Below are 25,842 nucleotides of genomic sequence, written 5' to 3'. Positions count from 1 at the left end.
AAGACTCTTCTCAGTGGCTAACACACTCTCATGTTGATTGGCTCATAGGATGCTGGAGCCTGGAGATATAGAGACCCTGCTCCCAAAAAAGTAAGGGGTCTAAGACTCCCTGAGACCATGGACGTCTACACCACTGCTTAGTGGCAACATGGCTTTCAACCTTTTAGTGGTTGCAATGTAAGAAGTTGCCCAGCAGAGCAGCTTTTACTTTCCCTGATAAAAGAATTGAGGAAGGGGGAAAGTCACATGAGTCGATCAAAGAAAGGGTGCGCGTTCCAACAGCAATGCTTTGTGGGGGATGTAGTTTCCAGTCCTTGAATCCGAAGCCACAGGAAGCTGCCGACATTCTTCCGCGCAGTTCTTCCGGCTAGATGCCAGCCTTGACGCTATGCGCTCGGTGCCTGCTGGGAAACCCTGGGAGGTGCAAGGACGCACGGATTGCGCATTTTCAACGTGGAAAGCGGCCGGTGCCTCCAGCAGTAACAAAACTGGGTGATGCCAGACTAAGAAGCGGCGAGGTTCTCCCGACTGGGACTCCTGTTTCCAGGCGGGGCTGCCCCGCATGGGACTACAACTCCCAGCATCCAAAGGGGTGGAGGAAGCGCTGCCCGCCCCAGCAGGCTTGCAGAGCGCTCCAAGGCTCCCGCGGGCAACGGGATGAAAGGTATAGCGGGAGGGATGGGGAGGTGCGCAGGCGAGCCGGTCTGAAGGAGGGAGTGCCTCCTGCAGGGAAAGGTGCAAAAGAGCGGGCCGAGCTCCTCCGTCAGTCGTGGCCAACAAAAGAGGGAAAAGGGGGGGCAAAAAAAGAGAGGGCATGCGGTGATTTCTGTGCAGAGACGCCCATTTGGAAACAACCCATGCGCTTTTAGACCGATGTAGAATATGTCATCTCATCACCGTGGGGAAGAAGGCTGACCAGGGGCACTGCGCTGCCTTCTCAGTCTGCTGCCCAGGGGCTCACAGAGGATGGGCCATCTCAAGCCCCAGCTCGCCCTTCTGAGGGTTGCGCACCTTTCACCTGGACTTGGACTGGGCAGTCCTTCAAAGAGAGCAGCGGTTTCCAAACTTCTTTGGACCACCCGAAATTCGCTCAAGGTCTTGGCACCTCACTTAATGGCTTTTCTGCCTGTTCTGTGTGCCAGAGGCTGTATGATTTTTAATTGTATTTCTTCTTCTTCTTCTTCTTCTTCTTCTTCATTTATATCCTGCCCTTCCAGTGTTGTTGTTGTTATGTGCCTTCAAGTCGACTACGACTTATGGCGACCCTGTGAATTGGCGGCCTCCAATAGCATCTGTCGTGAACCACCCTGTTCAGATCTTGTAAGTTCAGGTCTGTGGCTTCCTTTACAGAATCAATCCATCTCTTGTTTGGTCTTCCTCTTTTTCCACTCCCTTCTGTTTTTCCCAGCATTATTGTCTTTTCTAGGGAATCATCTCATTAGGTGTCCAAAACATGACAACCTCATTGATCATTTTAGCTTCTAGTGATGCTTCTGGTTTAATTTGTTCTAATACCCAGTTATTTGTCTTTTTCGCAGTCCATGGTTGCCGCAAAGCTCTCCTCCAACACCACATTTCAAATGAGTTGATTTTTCTCCTATCCACTTTTTTCACCGTCCATCTTTCACATCCATACATAGAGATTGGGAATGCCATGGTCTGAATGATCCTGACGTTAGTGTTCAGTGATACATCTTTGCATTTGAGGACCTTTTCTAGTTCTCTCACAGCTGCCCTCCCCAGTCCTAGCCTTCTTCTCATTTCTTGACTATTGTCTCCATTTTGCTTAATGACTGTGGCCGAGGTATTGATAATCCTTGACAAGTTCAATGTCCTCGTTGTCAACTTTCAAGTTCTGTTGTCATTACTTAGTCTTCTTGATGTTCAGCTGTAGTCCTGCTTTTGTGCTTTCCTCTTTAACAATTTGCATTCCGCAGAATTTAAATCATAATACAATAACATTCATGTGAAATGCAAGAACCAATACAAATACGATTAAAAAGTAATATGAATATTTAAAGTGGACATGCTGCAGACCACCTGAAGGAAGCTTGTGGACCACAGTTTGGGAACCCGTGAAACCGAGGACACCTTCAAACAGAGGACTGTAATGTTGACATGCACATACATCCCAGTCTGAAAGCTGTAACTAAATCATGACGATTTAATGCATTTGCCTGCACTTTCTAATTTGCATCATTTTGATTCCCCCAGTCTCCGGGAAAGGCAAGAAGCTATGTAGTATACAGAAGCCCAGGGTTGTCAGAAGATCACTTTGGAATTATCCTCTGAGATGCTTAATTCTCACCCAATGGTCAACTTGTGTCCCGACTAAACCACTTCAGACTGCAGGCAGCAATTCATGCCTCTGAATACTCCTCCATATGGATTTTTTAAATCCCTGTATGTAGAAAACTAACACTTCAGGGCAAAGGGTTCTACTTTAGTCTTCTCCCTGACATACTAGATTTTTATGTGCAGGCTTTTAGGCAAGGGGCCCTCAGTCTATGCCCAACCTGGCTGCCCGCTGGCACTGGGCCCACATATACGCACACACCTCTCTATCCTCCAACAAGGCAGGTAAGGGGCACTATCACATTTCCAGGACACATTCCAGCCAGGCAAGGTTCTTGAGGAGGGTGTGTGGGGAGTGTCCCAAGGGCCATTTAGAGTGTCCCAAAGGGCCACATTTGGCTCCTGGGCCTGAGGATGCCCACTCCTGTGTTGCAGTATCAAGTGATGAACATACATCCGTGATCCTGTCCTGATAGGGCTTTTTTAAGACCACTTAGCAAGTTTCACAACTAAGCGGAGATTTGAACCTTTCCTGTGTTGAATCCCCCAAACTCTGCCATCTTCCAGATGCAGCTGTGAGCCTGGGCTTGAAGCCTTCCCTTAAGGTGATTCCTCTTGAGGTTCTCCACTCCCTGAACCTGCAAAGGATCACTGCTTGGAATGACAGATGTGTAAGATCTTAGAGCAGATGGGACCCAGGTGCCAGTTTTTCCCGCTGTTGCCCTTGCTGATGATCTTCCTGCTACCCAGAGATTCAGCGCTGCTGGACACAGACGGAGGCTGGTGAGTAGGTAGTTTTTTACACTGATGAGATAGCAGCATGTTACTTGCACAAGATTGCCCTTGGTAAAGGGCTTTTTGATACCCGAAACGCATTGGGCTGCAATAAACAATTACTGCTGTCATTTTTGGCTGGTTGCTGGCTCGGCATTTCAAGAGTGTTGCTCTCTTTGTCTGCGGTGCATTTAGGGTGCCTCCCTCTCCGCTGTTCCACCCAGGAAGCAACTGATCAGTCAAAATTGTGTGGCTTCCTCCTTGAACGCCAACCATAGGGACCCTTCGTACACTTTTGCCTCCGTTTCCACTTGTGGCTGATTTTTTAAATTTATTCAGTGCTGTGCAGTTGTAACCCTCCACACTCAGCATGAAAGCTGCTGTTTTTATATACTCTCTGGCTGTGTTTTTAATTGTTGCATTGCATTTTTGTCACGATTGTGATCCTTCCAGCATGCCCTTGTTAGCTGCCCGGAGATCTTCTGTGGGAGGGCGGCCTGTAAATAGCGTTTGTGAGTAGATGTATAAGCTAGAATCTGGTTTTCAAGAATCTGAGTCTGAGTCGTCATTCTTGTGAATCGGGGTGGGCAACCTGTGCTTTTTAGGGCAGCCTGTGACCCTCTGCCAGATTTCACGGAGCCCTGGGCCTAATTTCATGTGAACAGGGGGAGCCCTGAGAGAGAGGAGGAATATGGGAAGGGGAAAATGGTAGGGTGCGTGTAGATGGAGCGATGGAAGGAGGAAGGGGGTGAAGCCCTCTGCAAGCCATCGGTTCAGACCCTTGGCAAGAGTGATCGGTCCCTCCCCTGGCAGCCCACTGATGTCGGGGATGTCAGAAAGAGATGATGGGATGGCAGAGAGAGAAAGAGAATAGAGGTGGCAGAGATGAAGCATCTGTGTGTGTAGGGTAGGGATGGAATTGGTTGGCTGGTGCTGGTTCGAAAGCATTCCATCAACCTAACAGGCAGGCATTGATATGAGTTCATTCTTCATCCACTAGTCACTGCTTTTGCCGATCTGGGTCTTTCTTCCAGCTTGGAAAAGATATCGATATCAATATTTTGAAAGGAAATGGCAATATTTTGAAGGATATCTTAAAAATCGATCTTTTGGAGGTGGATTTTTTTTTTTAAAAAAAATCCGTTAAAATCCGATCCTCAGTGAGTGAGAATAAGCAAATTAATGGAAAATTTGGTACCAAATCCGAATTGGGCAGAATTCTAGCACATCTCTAGTGTAGGGGATGGTGCAGAGAAAGAGAGAGAGAGAGAGAGAGAGATGTAGCTCTGCCTCCACCCTCTCCTGGCTTTGGCCTTCCCAGATAGATTATCCCCAGAGGGAATGAGGCCCTCAGCAGGGATGTGGGTGGGTGTGACGCCCTTCCCTGGCTCTCCCTGTCAGGTTCCTACCTGCTTGTGGCTACTACCTTTCACTAGGCACCACCAGGGACTCCACCAGTCCGGACTGTCCTTTTTTATGGTTTCTCTCTCCGCTCTAGCACAGATCTCACTAGATCCCTCTGCTAGGCAGCACCACCAGTCACGTCCTATAACCAATGTTCCCAGAGACTTTGTCTGAGCCTCTCTCTATCTGGTTACTTTTGTGACTCCGTGCTTATGCTGTTCCCAACCCCCTTGTATCTATATAGATAACTCATATAACTCTGGGTTGCGCTGGATACTTGTAATGTTATTATTCCTCCCTTCACCGCTGCCACCATTCGTTACTGTTTCCCTTCAGCCTCGGTAATTACCTTGCCCTCCCTTCTGCTCTGTGAAAACCCCAGCCAAGGATCAGGCCTTCGGTAAACCAAAATAATATTTATTAAATATCAGAAATAACAAGATTACTTTTATAATGGTACATAAGCATATGGTTTCATCTATTCCTGTGATACTTGTCTTATTATTAACTAGAACTCCAATTCCCTCTTTCTCCACACTCCTGACCTCCACCACCAAACACCTTCTTCTCCCCACTCCCAACATCCACCCAGATTCAACTGTCATTCTTCCATTTATACTCCCAGCCATTCAAACGCTCAGCCAATCATCCAGCATTCTACTGCTCATGTACTCCCCCCTCCTCTTTCACTCCACTTACCATATGTCTTCTATATAAACAGCACTTACCATATTTACATTAATACAGGAACATCACAGTGGGCTGCTAATGTGAATGGATGTTTATAACCTTTGTGTCTCCATATTTTGACACCCCCCCTTTCTACCCGCAGGCTGACCAGCAGACACTCTGCCATAATGGAAGAAGACAGCTGTACTGTAGAGAGGAGGGATGCCACACTATCCTACTCACTGTTCATTGAACAGTAAGTGACAGAGAAATTCCTATCTAGCCTGCCTTGATCATCATCTGCAGGGGGCCCATACTCTGGAGCAACTTTTTCTAATCTGTGGGTCGTGTGAGTCACGAAGCCTGTGCAAGTGGGTTGTGGGCTTTATAAATAAATCCAAAACGATTATTGTTTGTAAGCCTTAATTGGTGTGATGAACACCTCTCACAGCTCGTATCTGCATTGTTGGCATATTATAATGCTGCGTTGACACATGGTGGCTAGTGGCTCCATGTCAGTGAAGCAGTGGAATCTGCTCCGGGTTTTAGTCTGAACTTTCAAGCAGCTGTCCATGGTGCTGCACTTTGGACAGCTCCTTGACAGTTCAGACTGAAACCCAGAGTGGATTCCTCTGACATGGAGCCACCATTGGGGCTGATGTTTGTAACTGGACATCAGAAAGGGTTAGGGTTAGTCTTACATTTTAACACTTGGGGAACCGTTGTCTGGCAGCTGAGAAGACCTAAGGTGTCCTAAATTCGTCTGACAAATCTATGGACCACCATACCAAATAAACTTGGGCTAGTGGGTTGCCATAACCAAAAGGTTGGAAACCACCGTTCTGGAGGACAACTTGGGAGGGAAGAGGTGTGTGTTCTTGGAGAGACTCCATCCTTTGCCGCACATACCCAAGGCTACTATGGGGTGTTCTTTTTCCCATTTACAAACAGTGCAATCCTGTGCATGTCTACTCAGAAGTAAGATGCATTGAGTTCACCATTGGGTGAGAGCCTCTGAGATCAGTACACTGATAGCATACCGTGCTATTTCTCCAGCAACATCTGAAGCCACACCACAGACTCCCCTCTGTTATGGGCTGTCCCCATGTATTTAGTGCACTTAATGTTGATTTCCTCTCTAAGAGTCTTTAAATATATGTATTAATCCTTATGTATAGGATATCATACATTCAAGTATATGGACCTACAGTACAAGCCTCTGATTAAAATGAGTTCTTTTTTCCTTTCTGCTTCCTCCCCTTTCGGATGTTCTGGGAAGCCAGCCAGCTTTCTCACTGTACTGTAAAAAAGTCGATAAGACAATCTGGGAACTGCATTATGGAAACTCTGGCTACATCCTCTGTAACACCTGCATATAACTAACGAGTTTTCCAACTAGTTAGGTAGTTAAAAGCCTATCAGCTAACATCTGATGGAGCTCAGAGATGGAAGTAAGATTTGGAAGTCGTGCAGCTGTTAAGCAAGGGCATCGTATTCCTGAGATCAGTGTCGCATTTGATCTCGGGCCGCTTCCAGACAACCAGGTTATTGAGCAAGCATTGATTCTGATTTTGTTTGCAGGGAGGTTAGATGGCGTTGCTTCAACGCAAGTCTCATCCAGCATTTTCCAGCGCGGTTTCCCGCCACTTTCTTTATCGCAAAAGGTCCAATCTTTTGGGATGCCTAGTTTGTTGCGCAATACCTTCCAAGCGACTGTACTTGCGCATGCTGAATTTGCTAGTATGTGATCAGCCTCTTGCAGATAGCATCGCATCAGCAGGTCCTTTCCATATGATGTAGGAATCGAGCCTTTTATGTTGTAGCATGTACCCCTTGGAATGCCCTCCCGTTACATATCAGACACTTGCCATCTCTGCCATCTTTTTGGTGCCTGTTGAAGACCTTTCTTTTTTCGGCAAGGCTTTTCAGTGGTGATTTTTATCCCATGGTATCTGAGCGTAGAAAATCTCCTTATACTGAGTCAGACCATTGGTCCATTTAACTCAGTATTGTCTACATTGACTGGCAGTGGCTTTTCGAGATTTCAGACAGGAGCCTTCTCTCAGACCTATCTGGAAATGACGAGGATTGAACCTGGGACCTTCTGCACGCAAAGCGAGTGCTCTGCCACTGAACCGTGGCCCTCCCTGTTCCATCTGAAATTGTTTTTGTAATATGCAGTTGTTGTTAAATATGAAACGGTTTGATATATGTTTCCACTGTTAAATCCCTTTGAGATATTTCAAAGGAAGTGATTCGCAGATGCAGTGAAATATAAGAGCTGCCTGTTACATACAAAGGTAAACATGCTTTCTTCGCTTTCCAGGTATGCTTTCTCTCGGCCCGTTATACTTCGGGGAATAACGGACAATTTGGTGAGTGAGGCACCGTACCATGGATTTGGGTTAAACTCTGGGAAGACGGATCAGTGCCAGCCCAATTGTATAAGCAACACTGCAGTCTCTTGGCCAGCCGTCGTTCGAGGGGTGTGCTTGCAACTGAGTGCGATCCAATAAATGAATTGTAGGGGATTCTGGGGGCCGGCTCTCAGATCAGGCAGTAGCCCCCAAATCACAGCTCGGGACTTTTAGAAGAAAGACAGATCTTGGCAAGTGGGTAGGCAAGAGGTAGGAAGAGTCCCTGATGGAACTGGGTCTAATGGGTTTCCGAGAGCTTGGGACCCACTGTCGCACAGCCTGTGCCAAGAGCACTCCTGAAGTAGATATATCTTCAGGTCTACTCCCAATTCTGTGCCCAGAGGTTAGAGGAACGCAGAAAACTGCCTTACACCGAGTCAGGCTATTGGTCCATTTAGCTCAGTATTATCTACACTGACTGGCAGGTGCTCTTCAGTGTTTCAGACAGGAGCTTTACCCACCCGTATCTGGAGATGCAGGGTTTGAACCTGGGATCCTTTGCATGCAAAGCAGGTGGTGTACTACTGAGCTGTGGCCCACCTCCAGTGGGTCATGGGCTCACCTTCAACAGAGGTTTCTAAGCAGATGCTCAAAGGTCACCTATCAGGGATGCTGCAGTAGTTGATTTCCTATACTGGCCGGGAGGGTTGGACTAGATGACCTTTTGATATCCCTTCCAACTCTATGATTCTACTCGGATCCCCAACAGGAGTTTCAGGCTCAATGCACCAAGGACAAGCTGCTGGCCAAGTTTGGGGATCGCCCAGTGCGTCTCAGCACCGCCAACACCTATTCTTACCGCAAAGGTGAGGGCAGAGTCGCTCACAAAGAGGCTTTCCTGGCAGGGACCAGAGTAGGGGGTGGGAATTGAGGGGTGCAAATCTACACACAAGAGGCTTGGTCGAAACCTGGCACCCTCATTATTATCAGGGATCTTGTTCTTACTTGTTTTTTTATAAAGTAATGAAGATGATGAAGCCTGCAACCCAATTAAGGAAAGTTATCTGAAATCACCAGGAGGGAAGGAGGGTTGGAGACATAGAAGGAAACATTTTGTGGCTCATTCCCTTATCAGCCTGCCTTTCCGCTCCTACAGCTTCTGCAAATCTACGAAGCCAAGAGTTCCGTTAGGTTCAGCGCTAGCACGAATTCCTTTTACCTTCTCTCTCTTTCCTTGGAGTCCTCAGCCTGATGCCCATTTGCTCCAGACACCCTCCCTTGGTGCCTGCCAAAGCCTCCCGACTCTGCTCCTTTTGTTTGTAAACTGAGAAAGTTTTTTGTGTGTGTGTTTTCTTTGGTCGGAGGAACTGTCCATTTTTTTCTGGGTGTTGGGTTCTTTGTTTGCATCTGTGTTTTACGGTAGGGCCCCACTCATACGGCGGGTTACATTCCAGACCCTCTCCTAAAAGCGAAACCTTCCGAAAAGCGGAACTCCTTCAATAAAATGGCACCCGACACCCAAAAAATGCTGTAAAAGTGGAACAAGTGCCGTATGAGTGGGGCATTACTCTAATTTTAGCCGCTATATTAGCGGAACGACGAAAAGCGGGGCCCTACTGTATTTGTTTTGTAATGTGTAGGTGTTTTGCCTGTGGGGGTCTGTAAGATAACGCTAAAACAAGTTACACGCGTGCCACGTTTGAAGCAGTTTCTAAAGGGCTTAAAAATATACATTAAGGCTGTGAAGGAGCAAATGTGTGTTCCCAATTCTACTTTCAAGAGCCCTTTTAAAAAAAATTGGTTTGGTTTGTTTATTTCCCTTTAGAGTGAAATTGGCTAGTCCAGAAGCTGCTTAGAGTCTGGTGTAGTCAATTTCACTGTTCCATTGAGCTGGAGCCATGCATGCTTTCATCGCTTCCCATTTCCTTTTTGCAGTTGACCTGCCCTTCCAGGATTATGTGGATCAGTTGCTGGAACCGCAGGACCAGACCTCTCTGGGGAGTGGTGAGTAGGACTTGCCATACTCTAGAATAGCTTCCCCCCCCCTTTAACTCCTGCCTGCCCACTCAGCAGCGAGAACCAAGCTCAGCCTAGAACCTGCAGTACAGGAAGCTGCCTCAGTGGGTGAGATGCGATGCAGGGCTCATCCCGTCAGCTTTGCTGGAAGACGAGCTCCATCAGGCAACCTCCTACCCCTGAACTGTTTCCATGCCAGCTGGTCATGGTAAGAACTGCTGTTGAAGAATTGGTGCCTGAGTTTGTTTGTTTCTTCCTCTTCCCTCCCTGTCCCTCTTCCCTTGTGCGTCATGGTATTTTAAATATTTTTTTCTGTAGATTTTAAGCCTGTGGGCACGGACTGTCTTCTTTTAATTGATTGCACGTAAGCCACTCTGGGAGCCTTTTTGGCTGAAGAGCAGGTACAAATGCTCTAGACAGACAGACAGATAGATAAGTACAGACCAAGATGGACCGTATTCATTGCATGCATCTTTTCCTTCCTCCTCCCCTCCCCACAAACCCAGTAGTGCTGTTTGCCACTGGCACAACAAGAAGACTAAAGCCCTCTTCTCAGTGCAAATTTTTGTTCGAGCGGCTGACAATGCATTCAGTCCCGGAGGTGCCAGCCCACAGGCATGAAAGTCCAAAAGTTGCCTTTCAGAATGGGACAGGAAGCGATGGCAGGACACTCATTATTATTATGTCAAGGCATATAAGGGCTTGCTTTGTCCTTTTCCTGCAGAAACCCTCTATTTCTTCGGAGACAATAACTTCACGGAGTGGGGCCCTCTCTTCCGGAAGTACACCCCCCCACCATTCCGGATCCCAGGCACCACTGGAGTGTACAGTTTTGGGATTGCAGGTCAGTAACCCACACGTCAAGGGGTTGGGAGGGTAACAGATGCTGTGGATGTCTTCTCCAACGTGTGTTTTGAAGGGGTTTGAACCCGCAGGAAACCCTAGGGCCCCTCCTGTAGGTGTTCTGCTCCGATTGCACTATTGGAATTTGCTTTTCTTTCTTTTTTTTTTCAATTAATTTTTATTCAAATTTTCAAAACCAAAACAATACAAAAAGAAAAAACACAAATTAATAACTAATACAATAAAAAAAGAAAAAAAAACTATTGACTTCCGATTTGTCGTAGTTCAGCTGTAAGTCTATAATATATAACAAGCCTGTCTCTTAATAGATTATAAAATCACCTTCCTCCAGTGGTTATCTTAGTTGGTATCAAATCTCATTAACATGATATCATTTTATTCTTCCACAAAAAGTCAAAGAGAAGTTTCCAATCCTTGAGATATATGTCCATCAATTTTTTTCTAGATAGACATGTCAATTAATCCAACTCATCAAGTCTACTAAGTCCAGTAATTTCAAATCGCTCTTCTTCCATTATCCGTGTTGGTTCCATCTTCCATCTTTACGCACCCAATAATCTTGCTGTCATAGTCATATAATAAGAGTCTGATAGGAATTTCCTTTATCACTGATATTTCCTTGCCATCAATTCCGAACACATCACTGAAGTATTGTTGCAAAGCCGCATCTCTGTTCCTCTTTTTTACAGAATACACTAGCACATCTCTTGAAGGTTTTTCCATTGACACAAAACAGGGATTAATTCTGTAAACTTTCTCCATTTCAAGTTCCATCAAATCCTTCCAGTCCAAGAATTTTTTCGAACCGATAATATCTTTATCTCCAATCTCTTCATCAATTCCTTCAGGGACAGCGCTGAGTTCCAAACCGTAATATTTGTCTCCAGGATCCATCACAGCCAGGAAATCCAAATCTTTTTCCAAGTCCATATTTAATCCAATCTCCATAGTTTGAACCTTGCCTTTAATTTTTCTTTCATCCTTTTTTGGTTTTCTAGATCTATCTTTATTCTCCTTTCTCATAGAATCCTGAATTTCTTTCAGCTCCTGTCTCATTTCGCCAAATTCATTTTTCAACGCTTGTCTGTTATTTCTCAGTTCTTGTTTTGTTAGCTTAATCCCATCATTATTTTCTGAAACATATCTAAAGATAAAGTCCCTTCTTGTACATCCATGGTCTCAACCATCTTCTTAATTGTCATTCTTAAAACCAAAGGAACAAAACTCCTTCAATTTTCAATGTCCCAAGCAAAGAACAGTTTATGTCTTTATCCAGTTACAAAGGAGTTAATCTTTCAAACCAACTGACGTCACACGCTAGACAGCACGGACTTCCTTATCTCTTATATGTCCAGAAGTGCAAAAACAGCTTTAGTTCACAGCATCCAAATAACTAGTAGCAGAAAGAATGAGCAGATTCGTCAAAAAGGGGAAAAAAAGAAAAAAGTAGACCGGAAAAAATAGTCCCAGACATATATTATTCAAAAGTCTTATAAATCAAAAAAAAAAAATTCTCTTCCAATTAGAAACCCCTCATCCGTTTGTAATCTTTATAATGCTGATTTCCATGCCAGCTTTTTGCAATAAAAAAAAATGATAGGCTATTTTTATTTTCTTCCCCTTAGTTCCGTGAATAAAAGAGGTTATGACTCACCCAGGGTTTCTTAATTGCTGGTTCTTTGACAAATCTCTTTAGCTGTATAGATAACAAAATAATGAGCGTAGACAGGAGAATGCTTGCCTGTTAATCCGTTTTTCTTTGAAGAAAAAAAACACGGCTCACTTAATCAGCTGAGCTAGCTAGAAATCCTAGCTCCGTCCGAGCTGCTGGAAGACCTTCTTTCACAGACCATTCTAATGAATTCCAGTCTCCAACAAACACAACAAAGCTGTGTGGGAAATCTCTACGTTTCTTCCTTATCCGGAAGAAATTATCCCCAGTCAAAAAGCCCTTCTGACTGGTTTTAAAACTGAAAAAGTTTCATCCAAGGCGGGAGCCCGTCTCAGAGGCAGCGCAGGCGGAGCGATCCTCCTGGGAAGTCCGGAATTTGCTTTTCTGTAACCTTTTCAGCTGGTTTCAATTATTCATTTATTCATTTATTTGTTTATTATATGATTTCTATCCCGCCCTTCCTCCCAGCAGGAGCCCAGGGTGGCAAACAAAAGCACTAAAAACACTTCAAAACATCATAAAAACAGACTTTAAAATACATTAAAACAAAACATCTTTAAAAACATGTTTTTAAAAAAGGTTTAAAAACATATTAAAAAGCAAATCCAACACAGACGCAGATTGTATTATTATTATTATTATTATCATCATTAGTCGCTTGTTACCCAATGGCCTCCGAGCAACTTACAACGTTGTTTAAAAAAAAAGCATCCTGCCGTTAAAAAAAACCCCAATAGAATAACAACTCCCATGAGGCCATAGGAAGCTTTGGCAGAATGCTACTAACAACACATCATCTCCATCTATCAAATACCTGGAGAAAAAGGTAAGTCTTTACCTGGAGTCAAAATGATGTCAATGAAGGCGCCAAGCAGACTTCACTGGGGAGAGCATTCCAGAAATGGGGAGCCCCAACTGGAAAGGTCCTTTTCCTTGTTTCTAGGCAGTCTTCAGCCTGTGACCCTCAGTTTACCACATTACCAGTTTACCACAGGGACATTCTTACAACAACCCTGTGAGGTAGGCTACGTCGAGAGACAATGACTGGCCCAAGGTCATCCAGCAAGCTTTATGGCAGAGCGGGATGAACCCTGGTCTCCCAGCACTCTAGTCCAACACTCTAACCGCTACATCACCCTGCCAATCATATATGTATATAAGTAGCCTGTGGTATGGAGATGTCTTGATGGTGATACTACTTGAAGCACTTCTAGTTTTATCCCTCCTTTCTTTTCTGGTTGTTCACAGGCCCTGGCTCTGGGGTGCCTTTCCATTGGCACGGCCCCGGTTATTCGGAGGTGATCTTTGGCAGGAAGGTAAGTGCCCGAGCTGGAGCCACGGAAGTGAAGGCGGTGGCCTTGCCGCCATGCAGATGGTCAACCTGTACCTGCAAAGGTGTCTCATTTGAGACTCCAGGTGCATGAGGGTGGAGGTGGCGGTGCTCACCTGGATCAACTGCTCAAGAGCCTTTTCACACCAGATGTTTTATTTTTTATTTATTCATTACATTTATAATCCCACCTTCCCTCCAAGGAGCTCAGGGTGGCATCCAAATGCACCAGAACCTCCCTTGGAGGTGTTTGTGTCCCACGAGATTGTCGTTGAACTTTGGAAGCTGCCGTGTACCGAATCAGACCCTTGCCCCGTCTGGCTCAGTACTGTCTCCAGGGTTTCGGGCAGGGAGTCTTCGCAGCCTGGCCTGGAAATGCCGGGATTAAATCTGGGACCTTCTGCATGCAAATCCGATGATCTGTGGCAGGGCTGGGGAGCCTTGGGCCCTCCAGATGTTGCAAGCACGGCCAGGGACAATGGGAGTTGTGGTTCAGCAACATCTGGAGGGCCAAAGGTTCTCCACACCAGCTCTGTCTGCTCAAAAATAGTGTAAGCTTCCAGTCCTCATGGCTGTGAATTAACGGCTGAACTAAATCAGGAAGCTGCCTTACATTGAGTTAGACCACTGGTCCATCTTGCTCAGTACTGTCCACACTGACTGGCAGTGGCTCTCCAGGGTTTCAGGCAGGGATCTCTCCCAGCCCTACCTGGAGATGCTCGGCATGGAACTCAGGACCTTCTGCACTGAAAGAAGAAGCTGCTCTTCTGCTGAACCCTTCCCCAGGAGCTGCCTGGAGCTTTTTGTATGTGTTGTGGATGATGCCACATCATTGTCGTCATTATCATTATTAATTAAATTTCTGTCCTGCCCTTCCTCCGGGAAGGAGCCCTGAGCAGCAAACAAAGGACAAAACACTCAAAATAACTTTGTTGTTGTTATATGCCTTCAAGTCGATTACAACTTATGGCGACCCTATGAATCTTTTTTGGATATATCCATAGGGTTTTCTGGTAAGAGGCATTCAGAGGTGGTTTACCATTACCTTCCTCTAAGCCTACGGCACCCAGTATTCCCAGGTGGTCTCCCATCCAAGTACTAACCAGGCCTGACCCTGCTTAGCTTCCAAGATCAGATGAGATCAGGCTTGTTCAAGGTAGTATGGCCATAGGCCAAAATAACGTTAAATCTCTCAAAAACAAAACCTCTTAAAAACATATTTTTTTAAAAAAAAAATCTTTAAAAAAAATCTTAAAACGCAATTCTAACACAGACACAGACTGGGATAAGGTCTCTACTTAAAAGGCTTGTTGAAAAAGGAAGGTCTTCAGTGGGTGCTGAAAAGACAACAGAGACGGTGCCTGTCTAATATTTAAGGGTAGGGAATTCCAAAGGGTCGGTGCCACAACACTAAAGGTCTGCTTCCTACGTTGTGCAGAACAGACCTCCTGATAAGATGGTATCTGCTGGAGGCCCTCACCTGCAGAGTGTAGTGACCGACTGGGTATATAAGGGGTAAGATGGACTTTCATTGTGGAGTACCATGGTCTATAGTACATCATCCTAGGTGTGTGGGATGGGCATCACCAGATGCTGCCTGGTGGGAGGGGGGAAAGGAAGGGTCAGAACTGGGATGGGGAACCTTTTGGCTTTCCACAACTTGTTGGACTTGCAACTCCCATCATCCATGAACATTGGCCATGTGGGAGTTGGGAGCCCAGAGCGGTGGTTAGAGTGTCAGATGAGGACCTGGGACCAGAGGTCAAATCCCCACTTGGCCATGAAGCTGACTGGGTGACCTTAGGCTGACCGGAAGTGACTGGCCCATTATACCTCGCAGGGTTGTTGTGGGGATACAATGGGGATGGGGAGAATGGTGGACAACATCTTGAGCTCCTTGGAGGAAAGGTGGGATATTGCAACGAGAACAGCAGCATCTGGAAGGCCACAGTTTCTCCACCCCTGGATTACGGATCATTACGGCTGAGTGCTTCTCTCCATCTCTCTCTGCAGCGCTGGTTTCTGTATCCTCCAGAGAAAATGCCAGAGTTCCATCCCAACAAAACTACTCTGTCTTGGTTGCTGGATACGTACCCCTTCCTGCCCCCGTGGGAGAGGCCAGTAGAGTGCACCATTCACCCTGGGGAGGTGAGTCACAACCGTGGCCTGACTTGCAGAACACCAGCACTCACCTACAGTGCAGGGGGCCTTGGGCCCTCCAGATGTTGCTGGACTACAACTCCCATCAGCCCCAGAGAGCAGGGCCAATGGCATCTGGAGGGCCGAAGGTTCCTGACACTTGTCCGAGGGATATAGGAAGCCACCTTAAGGCCCCCTCCAGACTGATGTTTGTTTGCTTGTATTTTGCAATTGTATTCTGCAATGTGTCACTGATGGGATGATTGCGCCAGTGGCCATTTGCACATCATTCTGCCTCATCAGTTGCTCTGCGATGCGTCCCCAGTGTTACCGCATTATTGCCATGTGGAGGGGCACCCTTGCGCTAGGCAGAACAGAAGTGGGTCCAAAAAACCCCCCAAATGGAACATTTGTGGCATGAACGGTTAAGAGGATTTCGGCAGGAACTTGTGAGACATGCACTGACCAGAAACAAAGCAGTTGTCTGCCCCGAAACATTGGCAGGCGCAAAGCAGGATTGCGTGCGGCTGCCCTGATACCATCATGAGCACAAAGAATCGTGAATGCACGGTAAAAAGGACGTCTGCACGGGCCCTTATGCTGAGTGAGGCCCTTTGCCCATCTGGCTCAATACTGTCCACACAGTCTTGTAGTGGCTCTCCAAGGTTTCAGGCAGGGGGATCCTTCCCAGCCCCATCTAGAGACGCTGAGGATTGCACCTGGGACCTCCTGCATGCAAGGCAGATGCTCTGCCACTGAGCTACTGCCCTTCCCCAAAATTAGTGGCATTGCCTATGCTTTATGCTGTTCCCCCCCTTTTTTTTTCTAAATCAGCTCTTATACAAATTTACACAAGATTATCTGCGCTGTAGGAAATAGGGCAAACATTCCACAGCAAGATTCTTCACGGGCAGCTGCCCCCCCCCAATTCTGCAACTGTTTTAGGTGATGCCACCCTTTGCTTCCACACACACATACACCCCATGCTGCAGGAGAAAACCAGATAGATGAAGGAAGACTCTTTGTCTGCAACTACCATCCCCCTGCACTAAATAAAGCTCAGCCTGTGTATGTGTTTAAAAGCGAGTTTCTAGTCCTTATGGCTGTATAAAACTAAGCTAAACCGGATAGCGTGCTCCCTGAAACATCTCACAAGGGTATGTAATAATACTGACTTTTGCAAGGCACGGTGTTACCTGGTCCCCTATAGGACTTGGTTGCTGGAGGTAATGTACCAACATATGTTACAAGTGACCTGAAAGATGTAGGGGTGGAGGTGGAGAGAGACAGACAGATATAGAAAGGCAATCTAGTCTTTCCTCTGCTGATTCCTCCTCTGAAGTGTTTGTTGTTTTTGTAGGCTTTGCCCCTCCCCTTCCTCCCTTTGGGCTCAGCTAATTAGCAATGGATCTCTGAGCGCAGGCCAGCGTGACTGCTTCAGCATGTAGGATTTTACCTCTGCAGAAATAAAGCTCAAGTTTCTTCATTCTTTCAACTACAAGTCTTAACTGGCCAGTTATTTCTGCACTCCACTGCAAAATATATATATATATATATATATCTATGTATCTGACAGACAGACGATAGATAGATAGATAGATAGATAGATAGATAGATAGATAGATAGATAGATAATTAACGGAATATTTACAGGGATCCAGAGCAAGATTGGGTGAAGTTCTATTTGTTGCTTTCAAAACTGTATATATAGTTGTCGTAACATCTATTTCATTCTTTCCCTCTCCTTTCTTGACAGGTCCTCTACTTCCCAGATCGCTGGTGGCATGCCACCCTCAATCTGGACACCAGCGTTTTCATCTCCACATTCCTGGGTTAGCAGACCTGGATGGTGGCACCTCCTTGGACTTCTGGCCATTATCCCCTGACGGCGTTCAAAGAAAGAGGATTTCCTTGTCGTCGACCTTTGCAGCTGGGCCATCCCAGCCTCGTAGCAGGCATTGTAGCATAGCACAATGGTTTAAGGCGAAGACAAGTGGTGGTTTGCTGATGGACCGTGGGCCAGGGTCTGGAGCCAGGGTAGGCAGTGTGGCTTCCTCCACCACCAAGCTGGGCTACAACTCCCATCTTCCCTGGCCACTGACGCTGCTGGCTGAGAGTGATAGGGGTTGCAGTCCAAAATAGCTGGAGGGCACCGTGTTGGCTACCCCTGCTCTGAAGGATGACTTACTGAAGTGTTCTCCAACTTGGAGCCCTCTGCCTATTGCTGGACTTCAAAGCCCATCAGCCCTGAGCATTGCTTATGCTGGCTGAGGTTGATGGGAGTTGTAGTCCAACAACATCCGGAGGACCACAGCTACCCCCATCCCTGGTTTTAAAAAGGAGAACCAGAAATTGCTGACCTCCTGATGACCACTCTTTGTAACATTTACCCTTCAGGAGGTTTTGTAATTATAGGTTTACTTACACGGAAATGGCATTACTTCCTGACAACTTGAGCTGAAAATTTGAGAGCGCTTGTTTTGGGTGGAATTAAAAGAGGCTGTTTGCACACCCTCACCTGTGATTAAGGCACAACACTGTAGACTGCTGTTTACAGCTGAGGGCCCATTTTTATTTTTAATAAGCCTCTGTTCCTTTGTCTACTTTAGCCGCTGAAAAAATATGAAGCTGGCAACTTTTTCTTTTTGCCACCACAGGGTTCCCAGCAAAAAAAAAAAGCTTCACCAGGGAATTTCTGCACATCAGGCTGATGTCAGACAGAAGAGTGAGGCACACTTGAAAAAAAAATGTTTGGGGCAACTTAGGTACTTATGCAGCTTCTTGGTATCAAAATAATGAGCTATTCCAAGCCTTCCCTATACATTCCTCTCATTTGTCCAACCATCCTGTCCATTCTGCAAGCACATTTTTTGTGTTTGAAGTCATTCACTGTCTACCCCAGGGACAGGGAACATATCGTTGGACGCCAGCTCCCATCAGTATAGCCAGTGCTCAGGGATGATGGGAGCTGGAGGGACCACTGGTTCCCCACCCATCTTAGGCTCATGTCCCAGCCAATCAGGGATCACATATTAAATGCACTTAGAGTCATAAAGCAGTAGGGGAAGAAGAGTGCTAGTCTGGCAGCACAATCCTATGCAGGTCTACTCAGAAGTCCTGCTGAGTATGACAGGGCTTACTCTTGGGAGAGCGGGCATAGGATTGCAGCCTTAGAGGGCTACCCATGATTTAGTTGAGGCTTCATGGAAAGATACTGCTAAAATTGTCTCCAGAGGCAAGTTCCCCTCTTTGGTAGACTGCACTGGCACATGCTCACAGGCCAAGCAAGATTCCCCCTCAAAAGATGGGCATGCATGTTCATAGGAAGCTGTGTTATATGCCAGGTCAGACTGTTTGTCTGTCTAGCCCAGGCCTGTCGACACTGACTGGCAGCAGCTCTCCAGGGCCGTGGGCAGAGAGGCGCCTTTCCCATCAAACATGACCTGATCCTTTTAACTAGAGGCACATGCAGAGCAAGCGCTCTACAGCCAAGCTAAGGTTGCTCTCACTTTGAACGCGATGATGCTCATCATACAGTGACTTGCATGACTGAGAAGGCCACTGCAGTTCTAACACGGCAGACTTAGACCAGAGGATTAGACCGACTACCTCTGGGTGTTGTTTCATTCCAAACTCCCAGCAGCCCCAGCTGGCAGGGCCAGTAGTCTTTCAAAAACCCGAACTTGTTTGTAAAGTGGTCCTCAAAATCAAAGTGGTCTTTGTTTTGTTTTAAGGGGGGGGGGCAGGAAGGATGTGGATGGAAGGGAAAAAAATTAGGGCAGTGATCAAGTTTTGCAGACAGGCTGCACATCTCAGACCTCTGTGGGTGTTTTAAGGAAACTTTGCTCCTTATGTAGACTTAGAAATCAGAATTAAGGAGCAAAGTTGCAAACAGGTTGCAATTGCTCCTTTGTAAAGGGCAGGGGAAGCTGGTCCGTAAGGGCAAATGGGGCGCTGCCCAACAAACTTTAGTCTGCCTTGTTACTATAACCAATCAGGGAGTGCTTACTACAACCAATCAGGGAGTGGCTCTGCCTCACATTGGCCCTGGCTCTGCCCTCTGTTGGGTCACCCTGCCTTCCGCCTTACCAGTTCCAACGGGCACAAGCCATAACCGATGAAGAGGACAGCGCTTTGGACAGGCGGTACTTTTAATGATACAGAATTGCACTTTTGTTTCCTTATGGCAGGGAGAGCGCACATCTGGAGTGGCCCTCTGGTTGTTGTTGGACTCCGACCTCCCATCAGCCCCAGCCAGCACGACCAATTATCAGAGATGATGGAGTTCGAGTCCCAACAAAATCTCAAGCACACCAGGTTCTCCCTATCCTTGCTTTACAGAAGGGGAGTGGCCAGTGGGGAGGGGTTAATGGAGAAAGATGAGATTGGACAAAACTAGAATGGTCAAGCACACATACGAGAGGTATCACATTTCCCCCCTTCACTTCACAGAGTATCCTCTATCCTAATAACAAACTTGTTTTCCAAGGGCAGCCAAACAGGACACACACACAACAGGCATCAGCAGGTTTGGGGGAACCCCATGGTTTGCAAAATTTAAAAAAGCACACACACAGCTAGGCTGGTGGTCACAGGATTCTGAACACTAAGGGGGGAAAGTGGAAGAGGGGTATGTAATAGAGTTTCCTGAGAGAGGGCATGGCTGGCTGGAATCCACAACAAGAGCCATCCATGCTGCAGCATTTTGTCGCAAGTCCCATTTGTAGTAATATTAGCGGAGAAAAGCAAGGATGGGGAGTAGCATTTTGAAAAGAAAGGTGAGGTATACGTTTAAATAAATGTGAACAAGTGGGAGATTCCCAACCTATCACAGCTGCATAGACACCATACATTTAAAGCACATCTGACCCCCAGGATCCTAGGAACAATAGTTTATTCACATAAGGCGCTACAATTCCCAGTGTGCTTAAGCTACTGTGCCCAGGATCCTTAGGGGAAAGGAGAATGTGCTTTAGACACCAGCTAAAAAGTCCACCTCTGAGTGTTGTCAGTGTTGCCTTAAACCTAAGGGTCCCCCCCAGCACCACGAAACAGCCATGTGCAAGACGGCTTGCTCGGATATTTATTTACCAGTGTGACCAAAGTTAAGAGAGATTGCCCAGAAGCTAGGCAGCTTGCATGCCAAATTCCCTCCCGAGGAGCAAAAATCCCCACAATAATAAAAAAGCTTCAAATGCGTTATTAAGGGCCGGGAGTTTTAATCAAACACAAAAACAGAATTTTCATCGAGTGGTTTAATGGGAAAAGAACTACCTGGAAGGGGGTGGGGTCAGCATCTCCCGCCCACACACACAGGCGCTCACCCCGCACAAACCCAAATTCCAGTCGTCTGTATAATAATTATTATTTCTATGTGCCCAGCTCCACTGCCCAGCCCAAAATAAGTGGCTAATCTATTTACAAAGAAAAGAGGCAACACAAGAAATATGAATCCAGCTATCCTGGACAGACAGGAAAATGGAATGAGAAAAAAAAAACCCACTAAAACTTTGTACAGACGGAGCGAGCGGATGAGGACGAACAGTTCAAAGGCAAGCTGGGGAGAGGGGAGAACAGGTCCGGTCCGTTTAGCGTGTCACTTGCCATGGAGGCTTGGCCCGCAGTCAGCAGCATAGCCGGAGTGGAAGGTGTGTGTATGTGTGCATTGAGGGGAACAAGGCCATTTGCCAGGAGGGCTGCTGGGTGCAAAAACAGTGTCATTCACATGACTCTACGGGGTCCCGATGGGTGCCTAGGCCCCACAGAGCACACTTCTTGGCCCTTGGGAAAAATGCCACTGAGGACCTCCCTCCTCGTTTTGCTTCTTTAAACGGGGCTGGCCTTCCCCGCCATCCCGAAACTGGGGACCAGGCCTCCCATCTTGCCTGCGTCAGAAAGCAGCCTGGGAGCACTGACTTGCCCCAGGGAGGTAACGGGCCCTAATTCAGCAGAGGCCAAGGCAGCCAGAGTGGGAAAAGGACGGGTGGTGGTGGTGGTGGAGAGAAAAGCGAGACAGATCAATGAAGTAAGGCGTGGTGCTGGCCCAGCGAACTTAGAGAGGATGTCCCTTGGCAGTCTGTGAGGTGCCTTTGCTGCCGAGACGGAAAACAGGGCGAGGAGGCCGCAGCGACAGCCTCTCCCCCTCGGCCGTCAGTAGTCTTCTACCCAGCCGTTTTCCGATATGAACGCGTCGATCACCTCTTTCATGGCAAGGTTGGGGATCAGCTGGTCCTGGGTCAGGGGGCTGCGGGTCACGGGGTCAAAGTGGCCGACACGCTGGAAAGAACAGAGAAGAGCCTGATTAGGCCAGGGTTCCAGAACTCCCCATCACCACCACCATGGACCACGTGAAAAACCGCTAAGGACCTTGGTGGACCCCTGAATGGTTTCGCTGCCCTTTGCAGCAATTCTAATGCTCTGTGCTAGATGCTGCGTGGATTTAGTTGCATTTTTATGGCTCCTTTTATTTCTTAATGCATCTCATAGGATTCAAATTGTAATGCAATGCAAGCAATAAAAGGAATTAAAAATCAACATGGATATTGAATGCGATGGATGTGCAGCCACAAATCCACAAACATGCAGGGGGCCACCTGAATGAAGCTCACAGATCACGGGTGGTCGGTGGGCCACAGTGCGAATCCCTAGGCTAGGTGGATGGCCAAATAGCCTCTTGCGTCTCTAGCTCACTGCCGCCCCCCATGGCCAGATTCAGTGGGCCCCTTTTCTAAAATTTGTCACACGAGACAGTATTCCGAAAAGTGTCAGACAGCTGTCCCCCGAATTAAAATGGAAGGCATTTAAAAATATTTAAAAAGAGACTCAACATGCTTTCACTATTAGACCTCAGATGAACTTTATAAAGTTTGTTCCAAATTTGGGGGAGGGAAGGTGGGATTGGCAGTAAAAAAAGGGGGGGGGCAAAACTGCTTCCCCACTTTTGTATTTGCAGGAACTGGAGGGGTAATTTTCAAAGGCGGGGGAGGGTCAGATTGTTCTACTGCAGCTCTGCACTGGGGATGACTGAATTACTCAGTTACACCTCTCACAGTGTTGCGGCAGAAGCATCCGGTTTGATGGGAGGCCGACTGGAAGGAGGTACGGCTGCAGTAAGAAATCATGCAGAGACACTGCAGGCATTCTCCTCTTTAGATGGGTGCTTTGGGTGGTTTGCTTACTCAAGCGAATTATTTCTCGTTGCACATCATCTTTCAGTGCTCATGCATGTGGGTAGAGCTCTTCTGTGCAAGTGTGTGTGTCTGTGTGTCAGTCATCCTGGCCCAATCAGGGTCCCCTTATGTGGGGGAAGTCTACACATGTACCTCAATATGCAGAAAGACCCTTTCAGGTGCCAGCTGAATGCTGAGATGGTGGGGCTAGCCCTTCAAAATTCGAGTTTTCTTACTCCACAATGAAAAATACGGCCATTATATTATGCAGATACCATCTTATCAGGAGGTTCATTCTGTACAATATAGGAAACAGAGTGTGGCAGCACCTACCCTGTGGAATTCCCTCCCTTTGAATATTAGCCGGGTGCCATCTCTGCGATCTTTTCTGCACCTTTTGACAACTTTTCTTTTTCAACAAGCCTTTTAAGTTGAGAGCTATCCCAGTCTGTGTTTGAATTGCTTAATATGTTTTTTAATAATGCTTTTAACCCTTTTAAAAAAGTTTTTAAAATGTTTTTAACGCTGTTTTGTCTTAATGTATTTTAAGATCTGTTTTTATGATGTTTTAAAAGTGTTTCTAGTGCCTTGTTTGCCGCCCTGGGCTCCCGCTGGGAGGAAGGGCGTGATACAAATCAAATTAATAATAATAATAAATTATGTGATGGGTTTTCCTAGGTGGCTATGTGAGAATGAGAGTTAAAAAAACATGTTTTTAAATTTGTATATTTGTTTTTAATGTTTTAATTGTTGTAAACTGCCCAGAGAGCTTCAGCTACGGAGCGGTATACAAACGTAATAAATAAATATAGCACTATGACTACTCACGTGCATTCTTTCAATCTGTGTGTGGGGCGGGAGGGAGAGAAGGTTGTCCAAGCCCCTTCTATCAATAAACAGCATAGAGTTGGGGCCTGCCTGAACTAAAAGAGAAGTCTGGATTCTGGAATGCTAGTTTAGCAACTCTCAAAAACTGTGCAACTAGTTTTTCTCCTTCTGCATATATTCTGATCGTGTTTGTTTCAAAACTATTTTGTGTAATTTGTTCTGGTTTTGCTAGTCACGGGGGTGGGGGAGTAAAAAAATCACAATGGGGCACTGATGCTTCTCCTCGCCCAGCCACCTCCCTGCTTCTGATATTTTTACAGACCCACAACTTCACAAGTCTCTAGGGGCAATAATATTTTTATTCCAAACAGAAGCTGTGGGGGTTAGAAAACTATGATGTGAGATCGTGCAACTACAGCACACATCTTCACCCCACCTGGGTACAGCCGTGTCCAATATCAGGAGATCATCACTGCCATCACACCCACACAACCCACTGTGACAAAATGGGTTTACTTGTGAGACTGCCATACCCCGTTAACATGCCGACTCGAGCACTTCCATCTGTAGAACAGGCACTGTTGCAGGTGCCACATAATAGTCGTTCCACACTTGTAAAAAGTAGTTCTTTTAGTGCCTTTGGAACTCCCTGCTTATTGACACTGGGCAGGCCCCTTTGCTGTACTCCTTTCGGAGCCTGCTTAAAACTTTCTGTTTAGGCAGGCCTCTCCAGACATGTAAAATTGATGTGTTTTAATCTTTTTAGTCTATTGCTATTTTAATTGTTTTAAAAATGTTTCCAATTGCTTGTTTTAAACTGTCTGATTGATAATTTTAATTTTTGTAAACCGCTTAGAATTTTTTTACAATCAAATGGTATGTAAGTTTTGTTAACTAACTAAACATATGAATGAATGAACGAATGAATAAATAAAATGCCTCCCCTACCTGGAGATGCTCTTCAATGTCCTTCCTGTCATAGGTAATCCCACTGGGTGTGATGCAGGGTTCTCGCATCAGCTCAAAGCTGATCTTCCCGCACAGGTAATCCGGGATGTCACGTTTCTGGCTCGAAGGACAGAACAAAGTTCAGTGACTCAGCCCAAGTAGGCCAATTGTAAAGCAACAAAGGAAAGTGGCTAGTATCTAAAACCGGAAATGTGAGGGGGAGAAACCAAGATGCTAGAAAAACATGTTTTATTTGTAATACAATTTGGATTACGAATAAAACATATTTTTCTAGCATCTTGGTTTCTCCCCCTCACATTTCCAATTGTAAAGCAAGGCTCGGAGACCTGTGGCTATTGGACTCCAACTCCCATCAGCCCCAGGAAGCATGGCCAGTGGTCAGGGATGATGGGAAATGTAGTCCAGCAACATCTGGAGGGCCAAAAGTTCCCCAGCCATTCTCTAAAAGGGACTGTGAGGGGAAGTGGATAGAAAAACATATTTGGGATTGGGAAAGCCTGGGTTCCAATCCCTGTCCAGCTGTGAATGACTTTGGACCAGTCATTTCCCCAGGCTAGCCTACCTCACAGGACTATTGTGCAGATCAAGTAGGATAACCCTCATCTGGCTGCCCTGAGATCCGTTGAAGAAGAGCAGGAAAGGTTTTTAAACCAAATAAAACAGCTGCAACACTTAGCCAACTAACTCATTGGGTTTTTAATTCAATAAAACCTTTAGTTTGTTTTAAAAAAGGATCCCCAGTAAAAATCTGGCAGCTTAAAACATATATTTTAGCATTAAAACCTCTTGCATAAAACAGTCTGGTTACCAGGTATGATCCTGGAAGAGGCATTCCCCTGCTTCTTTCGCACGAGGGAATACCTTTTCAAAGATGATGGCCTATGATGGACAAAAAGCGGGACGTAAGTGTTGCAAAAATAAATTCTGCCTGGCAACATGACCCCAGCCTGAGTTTGCCCTCACCTTCCGCTTCTCATCCACCTGAGAGAACAGCTCATCCATGTCCGCTAGGTACTTTTCCTAAAAGAGAAACACATCCCTTAGCAGGAAGGAAGAGAAGCTTGGGATATATTTTTTGGGGGGCTGGGAAATGAAGCCAGCCTTGCAGCTAGCTATAGATGGAGCAAATTGCTGGTCGTATCTGGCTACTGAGCACAGACAGGCAAGAGGGTTGCTTGTACCTCTTTTCAAGTTCAAGTTTAAGAATGGTCCACAGACCCCCAAATTCCACTGTATATGCACGCACGCACACAGAGAGAGAGAGAGAGAGAGAGCATGCTAGAATTCTGCCCAATTTGGATTTGGTACTGAATTTTCCATTGATTCGCCTATTCTCATTCATTGCAGATTGGGTTT

At 46.3% G+C, this 25,842-nt stretch overlaps 2 protein-coding genes and 1 non-coding gene across 4 annotated transcripts in view; 1 reads left to right on the top strand and 2 right to left on the bottom strand.

Moving 5' to 3' along the window:
* Positions 1–370: 370 nt before the first annotated feature.
* Positions 371–23,509, top strand: JMJD8 (jumonji domain containing 8). Of its 2 annotated transcripts, XM_061600395.1 has the most exons (10): positions 576–664; positions 2,863–3,078; positions 5,306–5,398; positions 7,469–7,517; positions 8,269–8,365; positions 9,435–9,503; positions 10,240–10,359; positions 13,300–13,367; positions 15,395–15,529; positions 17,277–23,509. In XM_061600395.1, exons 2-10 carry the CDS (start codon positions 2,963–2,965, stop codon positions 17,355–17,357), a joined length of 828 nt encoding a protein of 275 aa, XP_061456379.1. In that variant the 5' UTR covers positions 576–664; positions 2,863–2,962; the 3' UTR covers positions 17,358–23,509. The 2 variants fall into 2 exon arrangements, with proteins under 2 accessions (XP_061456378.1, XP_061456379.1); XM_061600394.1 differs by lacking the exon at positions 2,863–3,078 and having other exon boundaries at positions 371–664.
* LOC133372141 (5S ribosomal RNA) lies at positions 14,436–14,554 on the bottom strand. Its single transcript, XR_009759452.1, has one exon. It is a non-coding gene; the product is annotated as a 5S ribosomal RNA (ribosomal RNA).
* The window catches only part of STUB1 (STIP1 homology and U-box containing protein 1), a 14,663-nt gene continuing 9,374 nt past the window's right edge, over positions 20,554–25,842 (bottom strand). The window contains exons 5-7 of the mRNA XM_061600396.1: positions 25,450–25,506; positions 24,466–24,582; positions 20,554–21,796 (exon numbers count right to left, since the gene is read on the bottom strand). Of these exons, the coding sequence (XP_061456380.1) occupies positions 21,671–21,796; positions 24,466–24,582; positions 25,450–25,506 (300 nt within the window). The 3' untranslated portion in view covers positions 20,554–21,670. The remainder of the gene's footprint in view (positions 21,797–24,465; positions 24,583–25,449; positions 25,507–25,842) is intronic.

This window comes from Rhineura floridana, chromosome 17 (genome assembly GCF_030035675.1).
Source record: "Rhineura floridana isolate rRhiFlo1 chromosome 17, rRhiFlo1.hap2, whole genome shotgun sequence".
Classification (NCBI taxonomy): Eukaryota; Metazoa; Chordata; class Lepidosauria; order Squamata; family Rhineuridae; genus Rhineura; species Rhineura floridana.
Note: the sequence above shows the minus strand (reverse complement) of the source record. Positions and strands in the feature narration are given on the sequence as shown.

Bases quoted from the DNA above. Each gene is read 5' to 3' on its own strand.
- JMJD8 (XM_061600394.1), top strand. From the start codon at position 372: ATGCCAGCCTTGACGCTATGCGCTCGGTGCCTGCTGGGAAACCCTGGG. The intron at 665-5,305 runs GTATAGCGGGAG...TTCTACCCGCAG, and splicing joins CGCGGGCAACGGGATGAAAG to GCTGACCAGCAGACACTCTG. The intron at 10,360-13,299 runs GTCAGTAACCCA...GGTTGTTCACAG, and splicing joins GTACAGTTTTGGGATTGCAG to GCCCTGGCTCTGGGGTGCCT.